The sequence below is a fragment of the Pan paniscus genome, chromosome 16 (assembly GCF_029289425.2).
Source record: "Pan paniscus chromosome 16, NHGRI_mPanPan1-v2.0_pri, whole genome shotgun sequence".
NCBI lineage: Eukaryota > Metazoa > Chordata > Mammalia > Primates > Hominidae > Pan > Pan paniscus.
The window spans coordinates 77,520,882-77,534,531 of record NC_073265.2 but is presented as its reverse complement, the minus strand read 5'-3'; the positions used below and the strand labels follow the sequence as shown (position 1 = coordinate 77,534,531).

The 13,650-nt window shown below is 44.7% G+C and overlaps 1 protein-coding gene across 12 annotated transcripts in view; it reads left to right on the top strand.

The window, feature by feature from the left end:
* Positions 1-13,650, top strand: part of NTRK3 (neurotrophic receptor tyrosine kinase 3) — a 387,302-nt gene that overhangs the window by 274,028 nt on the left and 99,624 nt on the right. For 3 of the 12 annotated variants that reach the window (XM_063597140.1, XM_034939374.3, XM_008973854.5), the window contains 2 exons: positions 7,034-7,168; positions 8,922-11,021. The exons of 8 other annotated variants lie outside the window; for them this stretch is intronic. In XM_063597140.1, the coding sequence (XP_063453210.1) occupies positions 7,034-7,168; positions 8,922-9,040 (254 nt within the window). In that variant the 3' untranslated portion in view covers positions 9,041-11,021. Of the gene's footprint in view, positions 1-7,033; positions 7,169-8,921; positions 11,022-13,650 lie in introns of those variants that run through there. One more of the 12 variants, XM_024925737.4, reaches the window with a different exon arrangement.

Here is a 13,650-nt window from a genome sequence, read left to right as displayed (position 1 = left end):
ATACTATACTCTGATTTCATCAGTTTCCCCCAAATGTCCTTTCTCCATTCCTGGACCACATCCAGAACACCACTTTACATTTAGTTATCATGTCTTCTTAGACTTCTATGATCTCTGACAGTTTCTTAGACTTTCCTTGTCCTTGATTACCTTGATGGTCAGGTTTCATGTAGAATATCTCTCAATTTTGGCTATCAGTTGGGATATTGGGAAGGAAGACCACAGAGGTGAAAGGCCATTCTCATCACTTCACTTAAAGAGTGCATGCTTATCACATGACTTAACACTGATGATGCTAACCCTCATTACCTGGCTGAGATGGTGTTTGTCAGTTTTCTCCACTGCAAAACTACATTCTCCCTCTTTCCGTATACTTTGGAAGTAAGCCAATAACAGTGTACACTCAAGGGGTGGGGGGAAGTGAAACTACGTCCTTGAGTGAGGAGTCTCTGCGTAAAGTATTCGTAATTCTTCTGTAAGGGAGATTTATTAAACGTAGTACTTTTATCTTTTATTTATTATTATTATTATTTTTTTTTGAGACAGATTCTCACTGTGTCACCCAGGCTGGAGTGCAGTGTCACGATCTCGGCCACGCCCGGCCCTAAACATAGTACTTTTAAAGGAAAAGGTAATATCCTGACATTGAGGAGGAAAATATCTCTTAACATACAGATTTAAGTAACATAAAGGGAAAGGTGAATACATTTGAATACATTAATTTAAAAAAAATCTATGAGTACTGTATACAAAGTTAAAAGACAAACCGTATCTTGAGATGACATCATTTCAATGCATATATATATAACAAAGAATTTGCATAGAGAATAAATAACAAACTCCCACAAATCAAGAAAAGAGTAACTACACACACACACACACACATCTATCTATCTATATATATCTATGTCTAGATATATAGATAGAGAGAGAAAGACACACACAAGAAAATGAGGAAAGGATACAAATAGGCAGTTCACAGTTCCTTAATTGGGGAAACCCTTATTGAGATGATGTACAACCTCAGTAGTAATTAGGGAAATGAATCTTAAAACTACAAGGAGATAACATCTACCACCCATCAGTTTGTTAGAAAAAATATCTGATATGGGAAGATGGGGTAGGAAGTTCATCCATTTAGTGATTATAGAAATATGAGTTGGTAATACTTTGGGTAAACATTTAGCAATAGAATTATGTTAAGGATTCAATTACACTAAATTTAGGGATCTCTTCCAAAGATGTGCTTCTCAAATGTTTTTGTGCGTAGAAATCACCTGAGGAGCTTATTAAACCACAGATGTTGATTCAGCGGGGTCTGAGCATCTTCATTTTTACCCAACTCCCAGCTGATGCTGATGCTGCTCGTCCACTTGCCTGCACTTTGAGTAAAAAAGCTCTAGAGTAGAGGTCAGCAAACTATCACTCATTGGCCAAGGGCCAAATCTGGCTCTTGCCTATTTTTACAAATGAAATTTTACTGGAACACGCTCATTTGTTTATGTGTTTTCTGTGGCTGCCTTCAGACTATACTGGCAGAGTTGAGTGGTAGCAGCAGAGACTGCATGGTTTGCAAAGCCTAAAATATTTTCTATCTGGTCCTTTATAGGATAAGTTTGCCAACTACTGCTCTGGAGAAATTCTCCCACATGTGCATACAGATATGTGTGTAATAATATTGATTGCAACTTTTTTTCGAATAATGAAAAGATAGAAACAAGTGTCAGTTGGCAGAATAGGCAAATAATTTGTAGCATATTCACATAATGGACTTCGTTAGCTAAAATTAATGAATGGGAGCTACATGTATCAACATGGATAAATCTAGAAAATACCCACTTTTTAAAAGCTTAAACTTACACAGAACAAAACTATAATTTGGTTATGGATATATGCATATGCAGCAAAATTATTTCAAGATTCCTGAAAAGGATAATCAGCTATTTCAGAGCAGTGGTTACTTCTGGTGATGGGGTAGAGGAGAAACAGGGTTATATGTGAACTCACATGGGTTCTCAGCCATTGCAGTAATGGATTATTTGTTTAGAAATTTGAGAAGAAGATATCAAAATATTATAAATTGTTAATGCTGGAGGTAGGTGCAGAGTTTCTACACTTTTCTGATATTTTAGATATTTCAAACATTTGAAAAGAGTCAAAAGACTCAGGAAAAAATATACTGAATACAAAGACAGATATTTTGAAGTACAAGGAAGGCAATGAAGATAGATTATTAATACCCGAGATTCTCTCTACTCTCAGTTAAGCAAGAAAAGAAGATGCTCAGCTATTACAAATTGTTCCTTATATAGTGAATTCTGAAAATGGTAAAGAAATTTTTTTCCATATGACTAATATTGCTCCATGGCTTATGAAGTATTATGATTCTAAGAGGTCACTTCACCCATGTTATGGAGTGGAAGGATTTTCACTTTCTCTGGGGACTAACCTTTAAGCCAAGATCAGCTTATCATTGGAATAGTCTTAGTGATGCCAAGTGGTGGGTGGCCCCCCAGCACACCTCCCCACTTTTTTTGAGTTAGAGCCTTGAAATACTTATCAGGGACAAGCTGTGAGAGCCTTCAAGATCCCTTCAGGAACGAGCCTTTTGCTTTTGTCTGAGAATCTCAGTGGTCCGTGCCCCTTTATCTCAGCCAGGCATGGATGTCCTCCCCCTGTGACTTCCTGTGGGCATGACGCCATGAGCTAAATTGTAGCCTCAGCCCCCTCCCTCTGAGCATCTGCACACAGCTGGAACCAGACTTGGCAACCGTGGCATGCGGGCCAGGACAATCTCATCACTCATTTTCCCAGCAGCATTGAGGTGACTTTATAGGAAGAGGCGGCCCATACTGAAGGTGGGGGTCTCAGTTCAATACTCTTAGCTACACAGTATACAACAGGGACATTTTGGTTCTAAGTACCTTTCAATATTGTATAGAACCCTTTGAAATGTGTTTGTTATTATAGGGATGTAGGAACACTTTGGGTCCAGTTATTCCCCCATGAAATGTACAGCTATATTAAAAAGTCCTGCTTGTTGGCATTCAACAACCTTTTGTCGTGTGCCTTATACATGTCAGGCAATGCGGAAGACACAGCCAGTGGATGACATGAGTGCCACCTTCTCTCCCAGCAGTAGCTTTTTCCAGCATTATGCTTCAGCATGGTGTCTTGTTGGGAACTTGATTTCTGACCATGCTTGCTTCCCTTGCTCACATAGTTCAGTTTCTGAGCTGTCTCCCCCTTCTGAGATAGGTTTGTCCCTCTGCTGTAGGTTTCCAGCCACTTCTTTATCATTGTTAGCCATGACCAGAGGGAGCATAAGTTTGGTATTTTAGGGGCATTCAACAAGGCTTGCAGAGATGGGATTTCCTGGTCTTAATGTACAGCCTATAACCTAGTACAATAAACATAATGTTTATTGTACAGTTTGAATCTCAAATGCAAAGACAAGCCATGTAGGTACTGTAAGTAAGTGCAGGGGTGGAGGATAATAGGAATTGGTGGAGAATATGGCAAGCTGGAGAACACACACTCACACACCTCGTATAAACTGAGTGGCTACCGCAGTGGGTTATCACTGTGCAGTAATTCTGGCCCAGGGTTGCCAGAACTCTCGGACTTTCAAGGGAAGCTAGAAATGGGGATATTTTAAATGTGAGATCTCCCAAGTTTTAAATGCTGGCAACTAAGCAACAAATTTTTAAAAAGACCATTTGTGTTAAAAAATAAAATAAAATAAAAGGCACATCGTAAGGCCATATATGGCCTGTGGGTTAGGTTTGCAATCTCAGAATAATAAAAGAAATAACCTGAAAGTTTAAAGCAGCATAGTCTGTGGCCAGCAAGCCTGGGCATTTGGGGTTCACTCACCTCGGCCGGTGCCGCCATCCTTTTATTGAATCCGATGGCATGAGAAGAAAGAACTTAGACTCAAAAAAAGCGATAACTACACCCAAGGAAAAGATACAGAACAAATCAATCATAACCATAGCCCAGGCACCATTAGAATGCTTTGATGATCACCTTCCCACAACCTTAGAAGGGCCACCATACAGGCAAGAAAAGAAGCAAGAGACATGTGTCTATGAGGAATCCTTTCTTCACCAAGATTCACTTGTTTCTGTCCATGCTTGTTTACACAGTGGCCTGGGGTGGGTGCTCAGGAAAGAGTTCCACTGGGTACCATGCTTGGCTTACCAAGGGTATTCTCAGATATTCCACAACCCTTGGTTAGGGTATGACTATATTTTAATTATCCATCTCTCCACACTCATTACTACCTCACGTTCATGTGGTCATTTTTCATCCCCTCTAGGCTGAACTCCCTGAAACATTATCAAAATGAAGGAGTCCGTGACCAGACAGAGTTTGGGTTTCCTTATCTGGAAGGTCCCAGTGCATGCGAAGTGTCATTGTGAGGGTGGGGGTGAAGCCACCAGGGATAGAATTAAACCAGGGTTGGCCAGGGGAGGGAATGACAGGGTATGGTGCTGCTTACCTTCCTAACTAAGGAAGCTGTTAATAAGGTAAGAAAGCCCTGCCCTCTGTTTAGAACTTGTTGAAGTGGCCAGAGTGAGAGCCCTGTTCCCCCCAGAGAATGTCCTTACCATCACTACCTTGACCTCCATTTCACCCCCTTCCTGGATATTGGTTTTCCACAAATGAGATCCGTATTGCAAAGTGGTTAGTTGCAAGGACTTTGGAGGTATGAAGAGCTGGATTCAAATTTAGACTTTGCCACAAAGTGAACTTGGGGCTGTTTTTCCATATTATAAAGGCACAGTTTTCTCCCTTGTAAAGTGGAGTTAATACTATCCACCTTTTGGGGATGTTGAGGTATAAAGAACTAACTGTAGGTGATACCTGTCACTGGCACTCCCTTATATAGATCTATGGATTCCAGGGCTATCAGCAACATGTCTGATGGTACGATTGGCATAGTTGGGTATTGCTCGGGGCTCCCTTCTCCATTCCATGCCTACCTGCAATGGGGTTGAAAAACATCTCACCTCTTCTTACCTCTTGGGGGAAAGGTGGGAAGGTTGTGGAAAGTGTGGCACCCTGACTGGGATGGGATGCCCTTCCCACTGCATTGCCTTCTGGCTCCCTGTTAGTCTACCACCCAGGGCCCCAGCGCCAGCACTCCTGTGTATTTCAGCCCATGCTAGGGTACAAAATGCTTTTTTCCACAGCCAGTGCTATGTCCGTGCTAAGGGTTACTGTGACGTAGCAACTTGAAGATGATGAATGAATACATTTGAAGAGGGGATGTTTGAAAATAATTCTATAGAACTGCATTTGGTATTGGGACTGTTGTCTAAACCATAACCTAAACTACTTTATGCAGTTAGGTAATAGTCTCATCTCAGATAACAAAAGGAAGAAGCAGAGACAGAAGGAGAAGGAGAGGTCTGTGAGAATCCACAGTCAGGTGGAAAGAGTGTAGGCAGAAGATGCAGGGAATACCTTCTCCCTGGAAGGTGCTGGGCTGGTAGCTCCAGAATCCCAAGGCCAGAGCACAGGGGTGAAACCCCAGCAAGGGAGAGAGAATTAGAATCTGCAAGAATCTCAGAAAAACAGATTTGAATGTCTTTTTATGTGGCAAAACCATGGGAACTGACCTTTCCTTGCTGCAGTCAATATAAAGGACTTGCCTTTAGAGATTTAACCAGCTCTTGACTCAGTAGGATTGGCTCCAAAACCTCTCATCCAATCGTATGGGTGCTCAGTGCCCCTTCTCCCCTAAGCTCCATTTACAATGTCCCTCCCTTTCCCAAAAAGATCCCAGAGCCTCTGGCTTGTTTCTCAGGGAAAGTATTCTTAGAAGATCCCTGAAGACCCAGCTCTATTCTGAATTACAGAGAGCCTACAGGTACCTTTGTGCTGAATGTTTTGGGGAAAGCTGTTGACAGACAGAGGAAAAGGTCAGATGTAGCGGGGTCTGTGGGCCCCTGGTGGGTAAGGCCTTCTTTGGAAATGCCTTTGATTTGCCCCTCTTCAGCCTTTTCTTCACCCATTTACCCCTTTACCAGTGTCCACTGTGGTTCTGGGCTCCCCTGCTCTTCCCCCAGTAAATGCCTTTTACTTTCTGCTCAGGGGTTGTTCTGAGACAGAGGGAGAGGAATGGAGGATTTTGGAGCAGTGCCTCTTATGCTATCAGGCTTCAGCTTTTAGAATCTTGGAAAGACTCCACCTGGGAAAGAGTTCCAGAGAAAACAAACTTCAGATCCCGGCTCATATGGGAAAGGGCTCATGTTCACGAAGGCAGCTTCGGGGACATTGGCAGAGACTTATGCGGGCTTGGCCCTGGTCTTTAATGGATCCGACACGGATCTTTCCAGGGCCCACAAATGCTGCATGGTCTCCAAAGGAGATTTCATCCTCAGAAGCTACAGTGATATCTCTTTATAGAAGTTGTAGTCTTCAGGTCTTCAGTGAGCTAACAGCTTTTGTTTTTCCAATGGTTTATGCCCTAACGATGGCAAGGAAGATTTTAAGGAACCAAACACCACCACCTCCTCTCATGTCCTCATCATCCCCGCCTTGTCACATTGCTTTCCTCTTGAAAATTAGCTGAATTTTTTTGATGGGATATTAGAAGCCAGAAAGAGGGTCTTGGGTCCAGGATTATCTCCCAAGTCAGAAGAAACATCCATCCAGGCCCAGGAATGACACTCTGAATGGCAATGATGGGCACAATTTTGAGACATTCTGGTCCAAGAAGGAAAATGGGGGGCAAATATGTTAGGAAAAGTGCAGGACAGAGTTCATGGTGATGGTGAATCTTTCTTCTCTGACTCTAACTTGTGCCATTTCTATAATGCCAGGGTGAGATTCTTAGGATCTAGATTTTATGCGTAAAATAAACCAGCTGCCACTACAGGCACAGCAGAGTGGGTACAGGAGCTGAGAACACCTGGATTTCTGTTTCTGGCATTGTGCACTTAAGAAAAATACTTTCCCATGTTTTTTGCACTTGGGGTTTAATACTGACCATTAATTCCCCCATGTCTGCCTCTTCTGCCAGGGGTCTTTTCAAACATAGACAATCATGGGATATTAAACTTGAAGGACAATAGAGATCATCTAGTCCCATCAACTCACTATATATATGAGGAACCTGAGGTCCAGAGTGGGGAAGTGTCTTACCCAAGGTCACATGGTGAGTTACCTCCTTTGACGTCTTTGTATGCAGTAAAGATCCCTCCCCTAACCAATTTTGGTTCTTAAGACCTTAAGACTCATCAAGCCTCCATATATTTCATGGACTGAGGTATGACTAGGTACCCAGCACGGGATTTGGTACTAAAAAAATCCCTTAAATTAAAGGAGTGTCTTCCAGGGGAGGAAGCTTCATAGGGCCTAGGTAAGGGCTATGGGAGAAGCAGGAGAGGACCATGGCCTGGAACTTTCTCAGCAGGCTACCCAGACCAATGGCCTTCCTTCCCTTTTCCTTCATACCCCAGATAACCTTTATCTGGGGTCAGGGCAGGGATGCTGTCTCAGAAACGTCTCACCTTGAAACAGCCTCCCTCCAAACATGATGTCATAGGCAAGGAAGGTTTCCTCTATCTTCACAAATCTGACCCCACCTCCTTCAGAGGAAGGGGTCCCAGCACCCCAAATGACTCAATACTGTTTTGTCCATAGCATGTCCTGGGCAGGAGGACAGGAAAGTCTCAATGCAATCAAATTTTGTTCCAAGTTTTTCCCATCATATTCCCAATGTCCAGAGGCCCCTTATGACCTCTACATTCCTGAGCATAGCTTCCATAAAAAGATAGGCTTACTCTGTGCACATATTCACACACACATACACATTCAAACACACACATATGTGTACACACACATATATTCGCACATACATGCAAACACACACATGGAAACACACACACACATGCACATGAAAACGCACAGGTGTACACATGCAAACACAAACACATACAGATGCACACAAACACACAAATACACATGCAAACACACACATGCAAACAGATACATGCATGGAAACACACACATGTACACATGCAAACACACACACATGCAAATGCACACACACACTCTTTACACACACTTTTTAAATCTGTAGTTGATTGAACAACATCTTTCTGGAAATTTTATTAGGAACTCCCACTTTTCAGGATATCCTAACTCAGTTCATGGCTGTATGGCCAGAAAGGAAATGAGCTGTCATGGAAGCCCTCCTTGCTCGAGGCAGCACGTGGCCTCGGGGCCACCAGTGTTACTCCTCCAGGGTATTTTCCTCCCCTGTAAGATTTGGAAAGATGGCAAGGCTCAGAGATCAGCTGTTACTCTCTAAACCTTCCACAGACCTGTGGTGTGAGGCGAAAAGGTCAATGAGAAAGAGCTTGTAGGCTTGGGAGTATAGCACCCCCACCTCCTGGTGTGGTCAGAAGTGGTCTGTGTAATTTTAGCTCCTAGAATTAGAAATGCCCCTCTGGTATCCTTAAAGAGCGTCAGTTCTGGGAAAGCATAGCCTTCTCCTCCCATCCCTTAGCCCCTAAGTGACCCTACAGTGCATACCCCTTCTCCAACACACCCCTCAGCTCATCATCAGGGTCTCCTCCTTTCAGAAAGATGCTTATAGACTGAGACCCACTTAGATGAGACCTCTCCTCCTCTTCCATGACAATCCAAGGCCAAGCCCCCAAAGGTTTTGCTCCCTTCCCTTCCTCAGTTCAGTGGAGGCTGCAGCAAAATGGAGTGTTTCCACTTTCTCTGACCATGCAGGGTTTTAAGTTAATCCCCTCCTCCTATCCTTCCCTTTTGCTGACAGTTCTTCCCCTTTCAAGCTCCCTCTCTATTTCCCCTCCTAGTTTTGATCTTCTTTGGGGGTTTTGGTTTTTACTTTATTTTGCTTTTTTCTGTTTTTTTTTTCTTTTTGTTTTTTATAGGTTTCAGAGAAATTATGTTGAATCCAATAAGCCTTCCCGGACATTCCAAGCCTCTTAACCATGGCATCTATGTTGAGGATGTCAATGTTTATTTCAGCAAAGGACGTCATGGCTTTTAAAAACTCCTTTTAAGCCTCCTTGTTTTGATGTCACCTTGGTAGGCTGGGCCCTCTGAGAGGTTGGAAGCTCTAGGCATTGTTCTCTTTGGATCCAGGGATGCTAAGTAGAAACTGCATGAGCCACCAGTGCCCTGGCACCCTTTAACACCACCAGATGGGTGTTTTCCCCCATCCACCACTGGCAGGGTTGCCCCTTCCCTCCAATCATCACTGTGCTCCTTTTTTCCCGGCCTACGAGGCAGCTCCTGCCACTATCTTTAGAGCCAATAAAGAGAATTAAAAACCTGTGCACCAGGAGCATCTTTTAAATACACTAGCCATTCTCTTGCTTTACAAAAACAACCTAACCATCACAAGAAAGCCTGATGAAGTCCAGCCGTGCTCCAGCCTCACTTTCCCTGCTTGGAAGCGTGGGGTCTCCCTGGCTCTCCCAGGATACCATGCTGTCCTCTTAGTGACCTCGTCGCCCTGCAACCTCCAGTGGGGAAGAGTCACAGAGAGCACCTAAGCAGAGGTGGAGACGGCGCGGTAAGAGGAGGGGGAGCCAGGCTCAAGTATTGGCACCAAGTTAGGTCTCAGAGGAAAGAATGGAAACCAATCACTTTACATTTTTATTTTTATTTTCGGTGGAAAAATCATCCTTTTTTGGGACATACTTGCCCCCTACTTCCTCTTCTCTCTGGAACGGCTCACAATGAGTGTGATATTAGAAAACTCCTTGCAGAGGAGAGTTTCTCCAGGCTCTTCCTGGGCCCTTAGATCTGCAGTTCCGACAAGCTTTGGCTGCAGGAGGTTTTATTCATGAACTGGCCATCCTACTAGGACCACAAGGGACCAAGGGAATCAGGGACAAAGGCCCTTCCTGCCAGCCCATGATCCCGGGATTGGCTCTCTTCCCCTACTTCCACTTATTCTTGACTCTGAGAACTTTTGGAACCCAATGGAATCAGCATTTCAAGGTCAAGATGAACTGAAGGGGAAGAGAAGTAAAACTTGGCCTCCTCCAGCCCCTCTCATGGCACCAATGGAAGTGTCCTCCTGTTCTCTGGTCAATATGTGTGTTTACTTTGCTTGCTTTGACTCATGCCTTACTCCATGGCCACCCTCTCCCAAAGAGGGGGCTCGCTTCCCCCATTTTCAACTTGATCCACTGAGGAGAGGGAAGGGGGTGACTTTCCCTTCTTCAGTAGGAAAGGCACATTTGTAGGGCCTGAAACTCTCCCGTATTTGCTGACTCATTGGTGGAGTAGACTTCTGGCTCCCAGCTCCACTGGCCCATGGGGCCTCCATTGTGTGAAGTCAGCATAGGCTGCCCACCTAATGGTGGAGAGCATGAAACTGGGAGCATCCTGTGGGGGGCTTGTGGGGGGAAAAGGTGGTTGTTTTAACCCACCATTGTTTTGGGGTGGTGTTGCACACTAGTAGAGAATGGAGTCTATGCCTTTGGCAAATTTAACTGGGAGTTTGGATTCCCACTTAAGGGTTTTACTTCTTGGGTCCTGTGGATGGTGGTTCTTCATGTCAGGATCCCAGCCCGATTCTGCAAATGCCTCCATGGGGTTTAAAAACATGAGGCTTTCCAAGTTCTTGCCCAGTATCTGGGGCAGCCTCCAGAGTATCACCTGGGAGTTCAGGTTCTCTCCAGGGCTCCAGGTGTGTGTTTATCTCGCCCCCTCCAGCTCTCCTCATCCTGCTCCCCATTGCTCCATGTCAGGCTATTCCCCATTGTGCCCTGCTGATGCTTTGGGTCCAGGGCCTCCTCCCAAGTGTGGCTTTAAGGAGTAAGCTTGAGGATGATGTTTTTTAATTATTGTAAATCATTACCTCATTTCCAGCCTCCCAGGCTCCATCCATCCCAGCATCTTTTATTCTGCCATTTTCCTCACCTTGTGCTATGACAATGGGGCGTTGTGTTTCCACAGAGACTTATAGGAGTGTTCAGTGTATAGTTTCTTAATAAACACTTTATTTTCTAATGAAATGACTGAATCAGACCTCTTATTTGGAAATTTTGCAAAAACATTCAAAATACAGAAATTCCAGGTTACCTGCATTTTTTCCTGTTTTCCTGTTACTCTTTTAAAGAAGTTTCTTAGTTAAGTTCTTTGTTTACAAAGGTGTTCACAATCTGTTACATTGGTTGCTTTCATTGAGAGTCTTCCAGATAGCTTAGGCTCATACAGTAAAGTGCTTTTTCATCGTATTGAGAAAGAATTAGAGGCTCAGAGAGGTTGAATGGTTCATCCAGGGTCACACAGTGTGAGAGGTGAAAGCAAGATTCAAACCTGACTTCTACAGACACTACTCAGGCCACTGAGACCCTCACTCCTTTGGTAGCTGGGGAATGTTCTGTTGTCTGAGCAGCCAAGGCTCACAGAAATCTTCTCTTGAGAGCTGATATATGGGGGTCTGAGAGTGGGGTTGGGGATCCTTTATCTTTGGTGCACCAGCAAAGCCAGTGGGGCTGTCCCTAGGCTGGAGTGGTTTTGTATGTTCCCTGTGGATGTTGGGAAAGTGACCTTGCCCAAGGAAAGATGGGGCTTTGGGCGTACAGGTCAACATACTTGTCATTCAGAGACACACTCCCTTTCATGCACACACTCAGGTGAGCCACACTCTCATGGCGAGTTTCAATTGGGCTGCCAGGAGGGAGAGGCCAAAGAGTAAAATGCTTAGATGAACTGGCACATCTGTGCACCCTTGGACCCTGGCACTGACACAGCTAGAAGAGTTGAAATGCTCCCTGTAACTTGCCCTCTTCCTTTCAGGAGGAGAGGACACCGTGAGGCCCTGTATGCAGGAGAGATGGAGCAAGAGTGGAGAATGCGGGCCGGGAAAAGGCTCCTGGGTGGATCTGAATGCTTCGCTGGGCCCCAGTAATCCCTGATGGAGCTCAGTCATTGAGGAAGTAGAGATGAGACAAGTAAAGTAATGTGGAAGAGCTCATGTTCCAGTCTGACAGGAAGTTGATCAGGCTAGGTTGGTGCTTTTCTATATATCCTCAGTTGCTTTATCTTCTATTTAAGTCTAGTTTGGTTTGAGACCCCCTTATGCCAAATGGAAGCTCCTGCTCTCTAGAGTGGCCTGGGTGAGGGGTAGACCAAGCTCTGCATTTATCTCTTCTTAAGGGTTCCAAGGAGAAAGAGTTGGAACAGGGATGCCTGAAGGGTTGAGGCTGTCCTGGGGACCATGAGGACATGCACTGGTTCGAGGGAAAACTTTCATTTTTAATATAGGAGAGATTTGAGCTTTCTTTTGTTCTGATGCTTGGAGCCTATCAGTGTATGGGAGAAGAGATAATAGATAAAAATGGCCCCTGAGAATATGGGAAGGAAAAGTATCCACAGCTCAGGAGGAAGGGATAGCATTGGCCTCATGGAGGGAGTGCTCTTCCCATAGAGCAGGAGGCAAAAAGAGGAAAGGATGTGGAATGTCTTTTCAAGGTGATAGGGCAAGGAAGTGAGGGAGTTCTTGTCTGGTGGCTTCCATTTTGCCTATAAAGAATGAGGCAAGGCCTTGTGCTGCTAGTGAGAAGACCCAAGGAGAGTTGGAACATCTGAATTGACGGGGAAGAGACTATGGATGACTATGGGGATCTATGGAAAGGTTGCTGGGCAGAATGAGGAACCAGCTGCGATTGGAGTCTAGGCCTCCGTTTTCCATGTTTTACTGCTAGGTGTTGAAGTCTCATGGCATTTACCCCAGGGTTGGTGCCTCTAGGGAAGTCAGAGCTGGTATAGGGCAGATGCGGAGAGCTGAACTCAGCCCAGAAAGATGCCAGTTTGGACTGGCCTCAGCTTAGGGTGGCTCAGGGAATCAGCCAGTCCTGCAGCTCCCTGACCTCCTGCATTCGAATGTCACCAACAGGATTTCACAGTAGCTTTGTCAGACCTTAAGCTTACATTTTGATCCTGCGGGATTTTGCTGCACAGATTGACAGCTGACTCAGTTCACGAACCCAGGGTGCTTGCCAGGCGCTCCCTGGATCTTCATTCTAGAGACTTGGTTGACAGGTGCTGGTTCTGAAGCTCAGAGAATGAGAAACTCAACTGTACCAATAAGATCTTGTAGAAACAAGGTGAAATTCGATCTAACACATTCCAGGGACATGCCCTGGAGAGGCTGGACTTTTTTACTAGCATTACATGATGAGGTCCTGGAACTGGTTGCCAACTTCCCAAGAATGGGTTTACAGTGGGGCATTAATAGTAATAATTCTATGTATCTTATGAAGCACTTACTCAGAACCAGTCAGATTTTACCAACAAGGAAGCTGAAGCTCAGAAAGATTGAATAACTAGCTCAGGTTTCCACAGCTTGAAACTGGCAGAACCAGGACTGACAGGGGGACTGCCTGACACCTCAAAATGCTTTTGGCCACTCTGCAGCCCCCTAAAGTAGCACATCTTCTGCTCCTGGAAGGCTATGATTGTGAAACACCACCTAGGTGCTCCCCCCTCAACCCCACTCCACTCCTAAGACAGAGAAGTCTTTCAGGGGTCTTCAGGGATGAGCACCATCCCTGACTTCCTTCTGGAACTTTTGGGACAGGGTGATTTTAAAGACTGGAAAAGAACATCTGCAACGTTCTTTCCTCTCATTGTAACATT